The following is a 16,166-nucleotide window of genomic DNA, read 5'->3' as shown; positions in this document are numbered from 1 at the left end:
TGATAGCTGAGGGCACTCGGAATGGCCTAGGAATGCTCCACACCTTGTAAGACCAATCTCTCAATAAGTTAATAAATCCTACATCATCTGGCAAATGGCAGTTTTGTTGCTTCTACTTGCAATTTGGGGCTTTGTCACCAAAGTCTTCTTTGCATAAGCCCTATCTTAGCTCTTTCTTTGGGACTTTTCCTTGCCATTTACTGTCAAGAGTTATCTTTCCTTTTTTGTACCATGTTTTCCTCAGCATTCTTGAAACTTGCAATCTCAAAACTGCCTGTGTATGTCCGTTTGCCCGCACATGTGCCAGTCAGGTCATTGTGTGTCTAGCTGCCTTCTTTGTGTACAACGATTTAGGCTTTGTACATGCCGATGGGTCAGTGTGAAAACTGTGCTTAGAATGGAGGCTAGCTGGAAATATGGTCCTTCATTCCAATGCCCTGTGTGCCTGTTGCACTCGTCCTGGAGCCATGATAACACTGAAAGAGCTCCTTCCATGAGTGCTTACTGAAACTAAAATGGCCACCAAGAGACGTGCAGTCTAGTGCATGTTAGGAAGCAGAAGAGAGCAGACAGCAAAGCTGTGCACCACTTATGCCCAGATCTTGTCAATCAGAAGGATGGTCTTGTGTTTATGGCACAGAAGAGCGAGACAGGAGACCCTGAGCTGGATTCTGTTTCTGACTGTCGAAGTCTCCCTGTGCACTTGGAATATTGAGAGGCTAAATTCATTCATGCTGTGAGGTGCTTTTGACACCACTGAGCAGCAGATGCTATAGATGCACAGGACATTATAATTGCATAATGTGTGAGACTGACCCATCTCCAGTCTCTCTAAACTGTTCCCACACCTTAGGTTCCACTCCTTTCCTCTCTTTGCCTTGCAGGCCTCAGGTTGAATACACTTTCTGAACCAGTTTATTATGCTCAGTTTATAACCTGTGGTTCATTCAGGCATCTGTTTGTTAGTTACGTCCAGCTTTACCAGAGGGTAAAAGACAAATGCCATATTGCCAGAAAATTACAAATATGACTCTCTAAAAATTGTGCTGTACAATGCAATGTTTATTTATGTGTATATATAGTGCAAGTGTCTAACATCAAAGCATTATGGTACAAACCATGCATACAGTTTCACCCTAAAATCAAAGACATACGAAAAAAGAATCTAAAACAACTCAGTTCCACCGGCAAGAAACCATCATATGACCACTATTCTAGCAATGTAGCAGCTTTGGAAGTGGAACAAAATTAAATCTGCCTTCACTGAGGTTACACTTACAAATCAGAGACTGAATAAAAAAGCATCAGGGGAGTCAAATTCAGTTCTCATTCACAATGGTGTAAATCTGGAATAGCTCTGGTGAAGTAGCCAGAGTTACTCTGAATTTAAAATGATGTCACTGAGTGCAGAAATTTATCCTAGATGATTCTGGGGCTGATCCTAAGAAATGTTGCAACTCTCACTAAAAACAGCTTTCACCTCAGGTTGCCAGGTGTCCGGTTTTTGCCCAGAACACCCAGTCGAAAAGGGACCCTGGTGGCTCCGGTCAGCACCACTGATCAGGCCATTATATGTCCAGTCAGTGGTGCAGTGGGGCTAAGGCTGGTTCCCAGCCTGCTGTGGCTCCCTGCAGCACCTGGAAGCAGTGGCACGTCCCCCATGCAGCTCCTAGGCATAGGGCCAGCCGGAGAGCTCTACGCACTGCCCCGTCCCAAGTGCCAGCTCCGCAGCTCCCATTGGCTGGGAACCGAAGCCAATGGGAACTGCGGGGGTGGTGCCTGCAGATAGGGCTGTGCGTAGAGTTACTTGGCCACATCTCCATTTAGGAGCCGGAGTGGAGACATGCTGCTGCTTCCAGGAGTCACCTAAAGTAAGCCCCACCCAGTGCCGGCACTCCTGACCCCCTCCCATGACCATGCCCCAGCCCTGATCCCCCTCCCATCCTCCGAACCCCTCAGCTGCAGCCCGGAGCCCCATCCTACACCCTAAACTCCTTACCACCCAGCCCACCCTAGAGCCTGTACTCCCAGACAGAGCCCTCACAACCACCTCTGAGCCAGCCCAGTGAAAATGAGTGAGTGAGGGTGGGGAAAGCAAGCGACAGAGGAAGGGGGAGGGGATGGAGTGAGCAGTTGGCAGGGCCTTGGAGAAGGAGCAGGGCAGGGAGCAGGGCAAGGTTGTTTGGTTTTGTGCAAGTAGAAAGTTGGCAACCCTATTTTTACCTGTTACAGAAAAGGGACTTTGAAAAGTTGTCAGTGACATGACCGTAACAATCTGTAGCATTTTTCATTTATGAAGCATTATACACATCAACCAATTAAGGCCTGATCCTGACAGGTACTGAGCACCTGCAACTTCCATTGAAAACAGTACAGGCCTGATTCCTCCCCTGGCTTTAGTCAGTCGGCATGGATGGGAATGGGGCACTGTGAAGCAGCCACCTTCTCTTAGCTATGTCCTTGGCTACAGTAACTGAGCTCCATGACCACAGGTGGTCATTCCCTTAAATCCCTTGCTGCTTCAGATTGTTCGTTGCCACAGCTGGGTTGGATATTTACAGTTGTAACAAGATTTGTTTTTAAAATCCCCTATCCTTTGACAGTTCTGCTTCCAGATAGCATTATACTATTTCTCTGGCTCTTTTCAATGGTTTCACTGCCTTTCAGCCAGAAGTGTAGGGCTTGATCTTTGAAGGTGCTCAGCATTCCAGGAGAAAGTGCGGAGCACCATCAACTCCTGCTGACTTCATCAGAAGTTGAGACTGCTCAATACTTTGAAGGATCATTGGATCAAGCCCCTCATGAAGATCCAAATTCACTTTGTTGAGCAGGATCTTTCTTTTTCTTTCATAGGATAAGAATCATTTACAGAGCACTGAATTCAGTGCTCATTCCTCTAGCCAGACTCCCATTAACTTTGAAAGGAGCTTGGCAGAAGTTGGGTGTGAGTGAGGAATTTTGGGGCATACTCAAAGTGAGAGAGCTCCTGATTTTTGATGGCCCCAGCAATCCAGACCATTTTGAGCTCCCTTCTTGGCTATCATATACGGAAGAGTTCTGTTCTCGGCTCTTACCAGTGCAGTGAATTGCATCCTCCAGAATTTTAAAGAGGGCTTTATGGAATCTCTCCCCAGCAAACACATAGAGGAAGGGGTTCAGGCAGCTGTGAAGGAAGGCAATGCTCTGAGTTATCTGGAATCCAAGGTCAATGTTGTCAGAGGTTTTGCAGTCATATATGACCCTGGTGTAGGTGTCGATGGTTTTGACCAGCAAAATGCTGTTGTAGGGCAACTGGGAGAGGAGGAAAGCTGTGATAATCATGATGATGATCTTTAATGATTTGTGCTTTGGGGATTTTTTTGCTTGAAGAAGGATATGAATTATAAAAGCATAACAAGTAACTATTACAAAGAGAGGAAGGAGGAATCCTACTGTGATTTTCAAAGTTAGGACAGTAACTTTGATGGTTTGGGTAACTGTGGTAGGGTATACCATCTTGCAAGTAGTTGTATCACTAACTTGCTTAGTTTCACTGTATACTAGTTCTGGGATGCATAAGCCTATTGCAGTCAGCCAAACACTAAAGCAAACTAGTTTACTTTGCAGAAGCCTTTTTCGCTTAGAGTTCTTAGCTTTCATGGCCTGGACAATTGTAATGTACCTATCAAAACTAATGCATGTCAGAAACAATGTACAGCTGTAGAAGTTGATCTTGTACATGCTATTGACAATTTTACACATGAAATTCTTAAAGATCCAGCCATCTGAAGCTGCTTTTGCCCAGAAAGGGAGAGTGAGAAGAAGGAGCAGATCAGCAATGGCCAGATGCAGCAGGTATCTGTCAGTGATGCTCTTTCTGTATCTGTATTTCCAGTAGACAAGGATGACTAAGGCATTACCTATAGTGCCAATGGAGAAGACAATCCAGAAAAATGCTGGCAGGAAAGTTTGAGCAAACTGCTGGGCGTGACTTTTTTCACAAATGACATCTGTGTGATTAAACGGGTTGTTGTATTGCGGCAACACAGAACTAGAACCCATAAAATAATCCAGGTTAGCCAAGTAGTTCTTGGTGGTCTGCAGGGGAACATCAGATTAATTACATGCTGACAAAATCATTGAATAAGAAACAGTGAAGGTGGAATTTTGAATTATTTTTGCAATAACCGGGGCAAATTTTCCACCACCAGAAATTGAAATTTCAAACCCTCCATTGACTGTCGATCAGAGTAATGCCCAATAACCCAAATACATTTTAGTGCAGAGGTACAATCTGTGCTTTTCCTGTGTGAATTTAGGCAAATCAATAAGGTTCTCTGCTTCTCATTACCTAGGCAAGAACCACACAGAAGTAGGAAATTAACATAGCTGCCCATTTACATCAGCTGAGGATCTGGCTCCCCAGCTATAAACTACAGACAATAATACTTAGCTCACAGAGGTGTTTCAGGGTAAAGTGCTTTAAGATCCTCAGTTGCAAGATCCAATAGGAGAGCAAAGTACAGTTATACTCTCAGCTCAGCAGGCAAATTCATGTCCAGCATCTTTTGGCTGAACCATACTATTAGTTTGCATGAGCCAAGTTGTTTGGTATGGCAGCAGCATCCAGGACTGAACAGATATTCATTGCTAGCTTGGAGAGGACAACACAGTTCTAGAATATGTTCAGGGGAATGTGTTGTAGCATCTTAGGGAATGATGTTATCGCCTCGGTCACAATTGAAAGTGGGGAAGAGAGAGCGATTATTCGGCAGTAGTAGATTTATACTCACCATGCTCGTAAATGCCATCTGCAGTCAGATCTTTATTCAGTCTTGAAAACAACACTATGAACTTGAGAGGGAATAAGGAGGGTAAGTGACATGTAAAATACAGACCTTGAGACAGGACTGAGATGAGTGTAAAACCGAGGCATATTCACAGAAAGCCTTCTCAAATGAGCCTGCAGGCCAGATCCTACTCTCCTTCCTCACATGAGTTGTCCCTTTGAAATCCAGGGGGTTCGGTGGGTGAGTAAGATGAGCAGGATTTTTCCCTACAGTTTTCAGTTATATTTGCAGCTTCATTTTCATAACGCAAATTTCCAAAAACAAACCTCTCTAAATATGCTATGGCATTTACATTTGCTTTTAACAGCATACTGGCTGCAGCTTTTCAAGTGCTCTGTTCAGGTTAAACATTTTCAATGGCTAGGATTACTTCTGTTTTGTTTTTAAGAAGTTGTACAGACCCTGGGTTCACACTTTTCTTTAAAAACTGTTTAAATAAAACTAACATAACTTTTCAAAAGCTCCTGAGAGTGAAAAACAATTCTCTCAAATTATGTGTCACAACTAGCAAGGAAATCCACCTGTCTTCATTAACAGCCTCTAGTTTAAAAACACTTCCATTTTCTGCAATGACTGGTTATCTAACCTTTTTCATTCCGTCTTGGAAATGTCTTTTTCTATAGGCCATGAACTCTACTTGGGATTAGTTTCAATTTTAGTCATTGATGGCCAGGAACCATGTAAAATGCAAGGGTGGACAGGAACGGGCCAAGGAAACCTGTGATTTGAACCAATTGACTACCCTACATTCAAGCAGTGGTAAACTAAGCTAGTGCAAATCATGGCTTTTCTTGTCTACAGTTGAGATTTGCATCAGTGCAGTTATGCGTCAATGCGTGAATCCCAGACACTGAGAAGACCTAAGGTTTTCCTCTTAAATACTATTAGCCAACTCAGATGGTGACCATACACTCACTGGATCGCTACATCTAAATGTCTGGAGTTCAGTGAAAATCACTCAGGACATTAAGAGTGTTACTTCTTCCCGCATCTTTGAAAATAGGTCACACTACAAATAGGTTTCAATGTGTAGCCGGAGCTGACACGTAAAACATTAAATAGTGCTTTTTCCAAGGGGAAGTGACCAACATTCAAGTGCTAGTTTCCCATGAAACTAAAGAAAAAATTCTGTTTCTCATCTGTGCTGACTCATAAAATCTCTCCTGATCTTATTACTGGTGGGTGTTAATCTATCATCCAATCCTTCACTGTATTATCACTAGCTATGCTATTAATTTTTATTGAGATGACAATCTCATTCAGTTTGTGTGTGTGTGTGTGTGTGCGTGTGTGTGTGTGTGTGTGTTACCGTTATCCTTAGGTCTAAAATCTTTTACGCTTGCCCTCAGCCCAAAAGTGAAGCTTTGAAGAAAATCTTCTAGGCCTTTTTGTTATTAGCCAACGGTCAAAAAACAACACTTCTTTCATGCATTATTTGGATACTTTTTTTCACCCATCTCAAAATAATTTTGTTCTAAAAGTACTAACTTTGGAACTGATCTGGCCACCTTTAGTCATCGTGGGGGGCTACTTATGTGAATATTTGTAACTTCCAAGTAAGGTTTGCAAAATGGAGTCTTTGCAGGTATCTCACTACAGGATATGAGCTTTGATAAGATTAGATGAAAAAATAGATTAAAAAATAACATTTAAAGTAATGAAAAATATAAGCTTTAGTAATTTTAATCATATAGAGCAACAGAGACGTGCAGAATTATGTAGCTCCCTAGAGTTCTATGCATTGAAATACCTTCAGTAGATTACTTTTTATGATTATATCAATGCTGTGGTGCATTTAGTTGAATTTGTGACCCCATGCTTAGTTGAGGCTCACATCCATAGAGTCAGATTTCCTCTTTTTAAAAAAACAAAGAAGGAAATTAAATGCCTAAAACTATATTAATGTCACAATGAAAATGGAAATTTTACAGTAGTAAAAGGAGGCAGATTGAAAGTCCCCATCTCCACAGAAATCATAAATTAGTCATACTAAACTGAAATGCTAAGGCATAAATATTAACGCCAGAGAGTGTCATATAGAAATAGTATATGTGAATGGGATGCTATTTTACAGTTCTGAGATTCATCAGATAATTGTAAATTCAGATAATTCCACTGGAGCCGATGGAGTTATCTGGATTTATGCTGGCATAACTGAGGAGGAAAAAAGATGTGTCAAAAAAATCCTTCCTTTAGTGTATGTAACATGTTAGCCATAGCATTGCTCAAAGGGAGTGGGGGAAAAGTCATTGTTATTTACATAGCTTAATTTAAAATGTTCAGAGATATTTTAGATGTTGAAGATACTGACTCATTTTCCTACAGCAAACACTGAGACGGTTCTTAGTATCGATTTCCAAAATGTTACTGTAAATCCTTTTGGGTTGCACAGGGGTAGCTTGGCTGGGCTGACTGCAGCTGCCTTGGGCACCCCGGCAATTACTTCTAACAGTAAATTTTTTAAAAGTAAAAAGTCATTACAAAAGGGTGAGTTAAAAATTGAATTTACTGCTCGCCAAGAGAGGTGGTGTGTCACAGAGACTCATCTCCACCGCAGCAGCATGTGGAAAATAAACAGAAATATCTTAACCCTCATGCCAGGGAGAGGATGGGAGAGAACTGGGCACTTACCAGTGGTTGTAGCTCTTTATTGAGTCAGTCTGTCAGTCACTGCACTGGTGGCCCCAGCTGAACGTGTGCTCCTAGGACTTTAGCAACTCCTGGAAAGTGTTTGTCATTCAGTGCGGGTCTAGGAGGGTGTATGGCTCCAAGACTCTGGGCTGGGTGAATCTGCGGCTGCCTTTTTTTATCTGTGTCTTCAGTTGGTTGCAGCCTCATAAATGAGGCAAACCAACCCCTGGTGTTTTCTTCATGCTGCACAAAGGCTGTTCTTAGTCTTTCCCCTCCCCCTTCTTTGGGGTAAGTAGTTGGATCCCTGATGCCTTTGTAAATGTTTTTCTGCCTGTTAGCATCTGTCTGCTCATACAGCAGCTAATGCAGGGCAAACCAGAAATGTCCAGTGCCATGGCTGCCCCCTCCACAGGCACTGGTGAGAATAACAGAGCCCGAGGGAAGGGTGAGAACAAACGAGTTGCAGCCATAGTCCTGACCCCTCTACGCTGGCCAGTTCATCTGGCTTGGAGTGCATGGGAGCACATCCCGCGCCTGCTGTGGGAGGCCCTGTTTTGTCCTTCCACGGGGCTCTGCTGTACAGAGTAAAGGCCAGGCAGGGAGGCTAGTCCAAGCTGTTGTAATGTCTGCTTTCTTCCAGTCCACTTGACATGTGAACTAGGGGTTGCCAAATTCTGGTGGAGAGGCAGCAGCCTATTTGTTAAGGGATGGAGTGGATCGCAGACCCAACCCTCACCCCCTTACTGGGGCTTGGCTCAGGCAGTAACACGAACTGGAGATGACATTGGTTAAGGAACCCATGAAACTTGACATAATAGCTGTTGAACTTGTCGGGTACGAGCAGCTTGGTCATTCAGAAAGTGGATATGAGAACTGCAGGGACAGAAGACAATGCCTGGTCTTGTACTGGGCCTGGAGGGCTGCATTTTCTCACTGAATTCTGTGACCTGAGCCCGCAGTTCCCCAACAATGTCCAAAAAGGTGGATTGGACTCCTGCTGTTGCCCTTCTGTAGGGGAGCTCCATGCTATGGGGCAAAGGCCTCTCCTGCTGTCTACTGGGCTGCTCAAACTGTTACACACCAAGGTGTAGGCATTGCAAGCTAGTGGTCGAAACAGGAGTCTTGCCTAGTGGTCAGAGCAGATCAGGAGGTGTGGTCAGGGGACAAGCCAATGGTCAGAGACAGAAGTTGGGAGCCAGAACAGAACCAAAGGGCAGAGCAGGTGTCATAGTCAAGAGACTAACCAGTGCTTGGAGTCAGGAATCAGGAGTTCTGAGGAAGGCAGGGACTAGGGCAGGAGCAGGGACAGGCACTGTTTAGAGCAAGGGCTGGTAAGGGAAGCAGGTCTGGTGCAGCTGCAGTCATGGAACACACTGAGCAGAGACTGTGCTACTGTTGCTATCAGACTTTAATAGAGATCTGTTGGCTCTTCTGTCCAATCAGGGAGCACAGTCACTCAGTGGGGGTTCATTGGGCCCAGCCAAGTTCATTGGGTTGCTAGGTGACTGTGCAAGGAGCCACCAGAGTTCCTGACAGTGTTGCCCCCTAGTGTTTAATCCATCGTGAAGCTAAAAGCCTACTACCGCTTCCCGCTAATGGGGTTCCTTCTATAAAGTGGTGGACGTCTGTGCACTGGTGAAGGTGCACATTCAAACCCTGCTGATGACCTGAGGTGGGGTTTGTTGCACTTAGCTGCTTTCTCTGCACTGCTGCTAGCCTTAACCCCATCATCCCCCTTATCGTAAAGTTCTATAGAATTTCATAGAAAATGAACTTTTCTATAGCTGTTTGGAACTGCTCTATAGAATGTATTAGAGAATGAAATCCTTGCTATACAGTTCTGTAGGATGATTCAGAAAACCATAAAGAGACATCATGCTCTATTATATTTTTTAGGTTTTTGCAGGAATTTCTATCGAACCCTATTTGTTTTTTACATATTAAAATCTACAGGACTTTTCCATACAAATGGCAGCATAACTGGCTCAGTTGGCACGTTACTGTTGGCTCTTGAAACACCTCAGATGGAGGCAATGGAGTACATAGGCAAAGTAAATACAGCTTAGAATAGCATTAACTTACATGGGAGATGTCCATATGTATTCCATGACTTTCAATGGGGAACATGGTGCAGACAGGCTGCTTTCAGACTCCTTTTCCTCTGCCTCTCTACAGCCCCCAACCCAGTATTTCACAGGCTACTCTGATATGTGTTTGATGCAGCGGCTATGCTTCCCTTGCATGCACCACTTTTTGCACAAACTCTGAGGTCTTCCACTCTACTCACAGTAGCGTGTAATGGAGAGAAACATATGGGCGTGGAAGGGTTGAGTCTATGATAATTTGATGTTCAATACATTGCTGTTCCTGGTTCATTCACTATTTCCAATAGGCGCAGAAGATTTGCTGTTTTATCATGATACTTCTTGTCAAAGTATACTGTCATGGACCAGCATTTTGAGTTATATTGTCAAAATAATGACACATTTATAGAACACTTTGCAGTCCAGATCCAGTATCAATTTCACTTCCCTCTATCAGGGTAAAAGGCCGCTTTTGAAATCTGCCTGCAGCTCAACAGGAAACCCATGCACAACAGCTGCTGAGGAGATGTACTGAATCTGTGTATTCCCCAACTGCCCTGGTCTCACCAACTCTCTGGCCAGTGGCAACCACTTTTAAGGCTGTGCTGGCCCCCTGAAGTGGGGAGGTTGTTGTCACCACAGTCTTCTCCCTCCCTCCCTCCCCCCACTATCACCACCCCCACAGAGCAGACTTTCTAACTCAGAGTCTTTAGTCATGGGGAAAAGCTGACTTCTTGTTCACACAGGTTTTTATCCTACATCTTCAAAGCACAGTAAAAACATTCGCTAAGTAACTGGACATTAGAATGTTTTCATGACCACGTGCGTAGTAGGGAGATGAGAGCTGTGGTGCAGGAACATCAAGACAAGTGAAGCTGGTTTCAGTATAGATTTACCTGTCTGCTGGCAAATGCCGTGTCTTCCACTAAATATCTAAATATCTTGGAGATCTTGTCCGCTTTGTTGTTGTGCTCAGTCTTGGTTCTCCTGTCATCCAACTGTAACTTGATTGATTTTGATAGACACATCTCTTGGTTCACATTACCATCATTCAGAGAGGAATCTGACCCATACAATACAGTTCATTATTCTATTCTTACTGTGAATTTCCTCACTCTTACTCAGGGAAAGCAGGTCTTGGAAGTAAGGCATTGGATTTGGGACAAGGTTTGAGCTTGATTCCTGGATCTGTCCAGACTTCCTGGCAAGTCACTTAAATCGCTCTGTGCCTCAGTTTCCCATTTGTCAAAATAGAGCTAGCAATGATTTCTTTCCCCTACCTTTGCCTATCTTCTCTATTTGCACTGCAAGGTCTTTGGGGTAGGAACTGTCCCTTTCTGTATGTATGCAGTGACTAGCACACTGGTGCTGCAATTTGGTCTGGGCCTCTGGGTGGTGCTGTATTGCAAATTGTAAAGATGATCAAGTTTGTCCCTCAATAACTGAAAAGAATCTACTGTTGGAGATGTGTGCAAGTGGTACTACAGTGGTTACTTGTCTGTGTTGTGCTGTTTCCAAGTATACTTAATAACAGTTTTCTTCCCTTTTGCCATAGAAACAGCACACGTAATCCATTGACCTTTGATGACTCAGAAGAATTGCAAGTGGCCCAAGATGCTGAGATATGTTTGCTGAAGTCAGGAGAACTGATGTAAGCAGAATAGTTTCATTACTGTCTGGTTTAAAGAATAAACATCAAATTTGCATCTTGGATATGTGAGCACAACTCTCATTAACCTCAGTGGGAGAATAATGGGAATATACCTGGGTTACATGGTGGGTGTGAGAGATGATAAGGAGTCAGAGCTGTCCAGAGCAGAGTTCCAGTAAATATCTTAAAACCTGCGGGGAGCCCCAGTTCCTCTCAGGGGGCAGAAGCCCCGAGTCCCAGCATGCCCCACAGGACAGAAGCTCCAAGCTCTGGCACCACCTGTGGCGCTGGAGCCCTGAGCCACCGTGCCCCCACCCTGTGGGGCTAAAGCCCTGAGCCCCTGCATCCCACCCCATGAGGCTTAAACTCCAACCTCCGGCACCCCCGCCTCACCGCAGGGCTAAAACCCCGAGATGCCCTTCCTTCCAGCTGAAGCCCCAAGCTCCCCACCTCCACCAGCCCAATTGCTGAAGCCTTGAGGGCACCCCATCCCCCATGGGCTCTTGAGTTTTTATAGCATGTTAGAGGGGAGACCATGGGGGGGCTCAGGAAATAATCTATGAGAATTTAAGCCGTGATAAGGAGAGTATCAGCTTGCCCTCCTGGCTGCCTGTCCGTTTGGGGCCAGGAAATCTTCCCTCCCACTATAGCTACAGTTCAGGAAGGGACTGAGACCCCCTGAACAGAAATTCTGGAGAGAGGCCTTTAGTGCGTCAGTACCTGGAGGAAGACATTGCATTAGAGGCAGGGGGGTGTCTTCATCTCGGTGTTTGGCGAGCCTTTGTGGGAGGGGCTTATTTCCCATCAGCCACCTCTACCCAAAATGATTCTGGCATAGCTACTGCTGTCCATGGCTTCTGTCCTGATGGGTATGTATATGCCACAATAGGAGTAAATCTTCTAAAGAGCCCCAACCCAGCCTGCATTTGTGTGCCTACAACCCCCTGGACACACACCACTCGAGTGCTAACATTTACACACAATGGCAATAGAGTGTGTCACTTGTACAGCAGCTAATTGAACTGATGAGCACAAAACCCATCATTCTTATTCCCACCCGTAGATTCTCCTTTTTGAAAATTTGGCTCAGGTGTGAGAAAGGTTTATACTTTGACTACAATAAGGTGATTTGGTCTGTGCTGGGATTTTGTTGAGAACCCAAGCAAAGGCAGCAGTAAAGAAAAACAGGCAAACAATAGATTGAGGATGGCGGGGTTAAAAATATCATCAGCTTCTTAAAATTGAGGGTCATCTGAGTGACTTTGGTAGTTGTTTCATCTACAGTAAGAACTAACATGAATAAAAGCTAAACATTTCTCCTTGGCCTGGGAACAATAATCATTAAAATTCAGCCATTTGTTACCTAACAGTAATCTCTGAGATACCACAGTCATCCCCATACTTAGAGTACAAATAACTATGGGAATTGTGTGCTATCTGCTGGCAAATGTTGATTTTTGATGTCAAACAATGAATTTATTACAGCGTATCATTATACCACAGATCACGGTTAGCTCTTTGCTCAGATGATTTCTCTTGATTCTAAACAATGACATATCAGACCCACTCCAGTGGAGATACTGTGAACAAGACAATGAGCTGAAGAGCGAATTATATAGATGTGAAATATATCACTGTATTGAGGCAGTCTGACAAAGTGTTAAAGTGTGAAAAAATACACCCCTGACCGACATAAGTTTCACTGGCAAAAGTGCCAGTGTGGACAAGCACTATGTTGGCAAAAGAGGCTCTCCAGCCAACACAGCTAACAACACTCATTGGGGTGGTTTAATTATGCGGGTAGGACAGCTCTCTCCCTCCAGCATAGAGCAGCTACACAGGAGACCTTACAGCAGCGCAGCTGTAGTGGTACAACTGTGTTCATGTAAGGTCTGTAGTGTAGATATAGTTGTAGGTTCCCAACACTGGCACATATGTAGTTTGCTTGTTCACTGACAATGTGAGCTTTAGGGTTAATTACCCCCAAAATCCCCAGGAGAGAGCACCATGTGACATTTAGCTGCTCATTTGCATTTGCTCTGTAAATCTTTTTTCCTTAAAAATCCATTTCTCAGTATGAACGATGTTAGCATGGTAAGTAACTTAAGTGATAAGGTGGGTGAGGTAAATATCTTTTATTGGACCAACTTCTGTTGATGAGAGACAAGCTTTCATGTTACACAGAGCTCTTCTTCAGGTCTGGGAAAGGTACTCAGAGTATCACAGCTAAATACAAGATCAAACAGATTGTTTAGCATAAGGTGTTAGCACATATTCTAAGGGTCCATTCAAGATGATGTGGACCATTAACCCACCTGTAGTCAATAACTAAAAAGAGGGGTTAAATGGGTTACAATTGTTGTAATAAACCATAAAATTCAGATTCTTTATTAAGACCATGATTTTCAGTGTCAGCCAAAGTTACAAATTTAAGATCCAAGCTGGTCTTTGGAATTTAAGATCCCAGCTCATCTTCTGAAGGTGTTGTGCAGGTTTCGTTTGAGGACTGATAGGTCAGATATGATGTAATCATTTTGGGAAAAGGATGTTTTTGTCTTTTATCATTTTCCTGTCTGAGTTCATAAAAGAGTTTAGTGATTGTCTGGTTTCACCCACATAGTTATTGTTGGGGATTTTAGTACAATGAGTGAGGGATACCACATGAGTAGGACCCGTGGATCCTGAAAGCTGTGTTGTTGTGGGGATTGTAGCAGTGGAATATGTCTTCAGGTTTTGCACCTGTTGTTCTGGCAGGGTTTGGTGCCACTTTGAGTTGGTGTGGCCTGGTCTGTGGGGAGCTGCTTCTCATGATGAGTTTGGAGAGATTAGGGATTTGTTTGAAGGCCCGAAGAGGGGATTCAGGAAAGATTTCTTTCAGGATGGAGTTCCCATCGAGTATGGATTGTAGATGTTTGATGATACCCCCTATGGGTTCCACGATGGGGTGGTGGGTGACAACTAGAGGTATGCAGTTGGAGTGAATTTTATATCTGTATTGAAGCAGGTTCTCTCAGGGTATTTGGGTGGCCTATTCCCTCATGTGATCTGCTTCTCAGGTGGAGTGGCCATGTTTGGTGAAGACGTGTTAAGGTGTTTATCCCAGACTTTCTGCTTGGAGCATATTCTGTGGTATCTGAGGGACAGCCAGTAAAGCTTGCTTTTCTTACATTTTATTTGTGTCATTCTTTTTGTTTAATACACAGCTGGGTATAAGGATGTGTCAGTAATGAAAGAATGTAGGCACCATTCAGCAGAGCACTGAAGCACATGCTTGCTTGTTACCAGACATTAATCCCACTAACTGTGAAGTAAGAAATCTACATGTTGAAACAATCCATTCTGCTTGTACGTGAAATGCTCTCACACCAAGTACCAGAATCTTTAAAAATCACTTATAAGTACAAGTCCATCTTCCATTACATGGTGAGAGGGATAAATGGAATATCTCAGTAGTTTCCTGCTTGGAGAGTTAAAGTTCTCTGATGCTTGATGGAAGTCCGACAGTTTGAGATATTAGGCTTCCTATTGTAACACTTGTACAAATGTTCTCCCTTTTCAATAGGGTGGCAATCACCAGCAAAAGGCTCAGTAATGCCAGCTGTATTTCAGGAATAATTTCTATTTTATATACATTTTATTGTACACACACACACAGGCCCTCTTTTTGCTCCCAGGAAGGTATATGTCTAAATATCTCTTCCAAACCTAGAGTAGAGGTAGAGCTTTCAAACCAAGTTCTGTTTTGATTTTTCAATTCCAGGTACTTACTTCTATGACCCGCTGTAACTCTCATAAGGAAACTATCAGAGGGCAGGTGGAAGTCAGAAACTGTGGTATCTGTGTACTGATATTTGCTGACACCTTCTCTAGTTAGGTAGAGTTTGAATGTAGAGATTGAAATAAAGAGTGTTTTATCGCTTGTAGATGTTGTTACACTGGCTATTAAGAAAAAGGGGTTAAAAATTGGTTCAGTGGCCTGAGTTTCAGATTTTGTTAATGATAGTTTCCCGTGATTCTGTAACATTGTTCCATCCTTCAATCCTCTTAAACTGTGAGATGGTAAATGACAGAATTTACTGCATTATTATGTTCAGCCAATTGAGTCCAGATTGTCTTCTTGTAGTTAATGCCCCTACTGCACCCAATCCTGCAGTCCTAACTCACGCAAAACTTCTCGAAGTCCAATGGATGTTTCCTTAAGTAAGGATTACAGGATTTAACCAGCTATTATGATCTGACTTTTACCTAAGATAAACTAACACAATCTGCTATTGTGGGGTTTTTGTGTTGTTGGGGTTTTTTTTGTTCGTTTGTTTTGTTTTGATTTGTACAGCTTTATCTCAAAAAGTATTTTATCTCTTGACTGTTGAATGACCTGTGATCTATGATGGTAGTGATTTTCCACAGCTTTGAAAATATGATGTTATTTTTAATTATATTTTTTAAGAAATGTTATTATTCATATGTGTATGAAAGCACTGAAATTACCACTGCTTGACCACCCATTAAAGCTATGCAATAGTTATAAAACAAAGTATGTACAGTATTTTGTAAACACAAAAAAGAAACCTTCACAGGAACACACATGTTTCAATACTATGCACAGACTGCTCAAAAGCCAGGTTGTTCAATAGGTGTGGTCAAAAACTTTCCTTCAACAAAAATTTTTGATGTTTTTTGTCAAAAAACCAAAATTTAATTGGCTGAAAACTAAAAAACATTTTCTTGTTGTTGAAAAGTTTGGATTTTTCCCCTGAAAATATTTGATAAATATGAAAAAAAAAACCCTCAACATTTTCAATGCGGGAAAACACATTCTCTGGTCAACTCAAAATTTTAAGAAAATGCAACTATGCAATTCTTCAGACATTACAGATAGGTATCACTGAAGGATCATTCTTATCTTATTTCAGACTTATAAGCAACAAATACACTTTTTTGATATTCAATTTAGATTTAATATGTCTAAAT

At 42.9% G+C, this 16,166-nt stretch overlaps 1 protein-coding gene across 4 annotated transcripts in view; it reads right to left on the bottom strand.

Annotated features, from left to right (window-relative positions):
• Window positions 1–905: 905 nt before the first annotated feature.
• Window positions 906–16,166, bottom strand: part of LOC119850899 (C-C chemokine receptor type 9-like) — a 52,012-nt gene continuing 36,751 nt past the window's right edge. For 2 of the 4 annotated variants that reach the window (XM_043508899.1, XM_043508898.1), the window contains exon 3: window positions 1,931–4,077. In XM_043508899.1, the coding sequence (XP_043364834.1) occupies window positions 2,866–4,077 (1,212 nt within the window). In that variant the 3' untranslated portion in view covers window positions 1,931–2,865. Of the gene's footprint in view, window positions 4,078–4,772; window positions 4,834–7,338; window positions 7,655–16,166 lie in introns of those variants that run through there. The other 2 variants (XM_038389762.2, XM_043508897.1) reach the window with 2 other exon arrangements.

Source organism: Dermochelys coriacea, chromosome 2 (assembly GCF_009764565.3).
Source record: "Dermochelys coriacea isolate rDerCor1 chromosome 2, rDerCor1.pri.v4, whole genome shotgun sequence".
Taxonomy (NCBI): Eukaryota; Metazoa; Chordata; order Testudines; family Dermochelyidae; genus Dermochelys; species Dermochelys coriacea.
The sequence above is the reverse complement of the archived record's forward strand: the minus strand, read 5'-3'. Positions and strand labels throughout refer to the sequence as shown.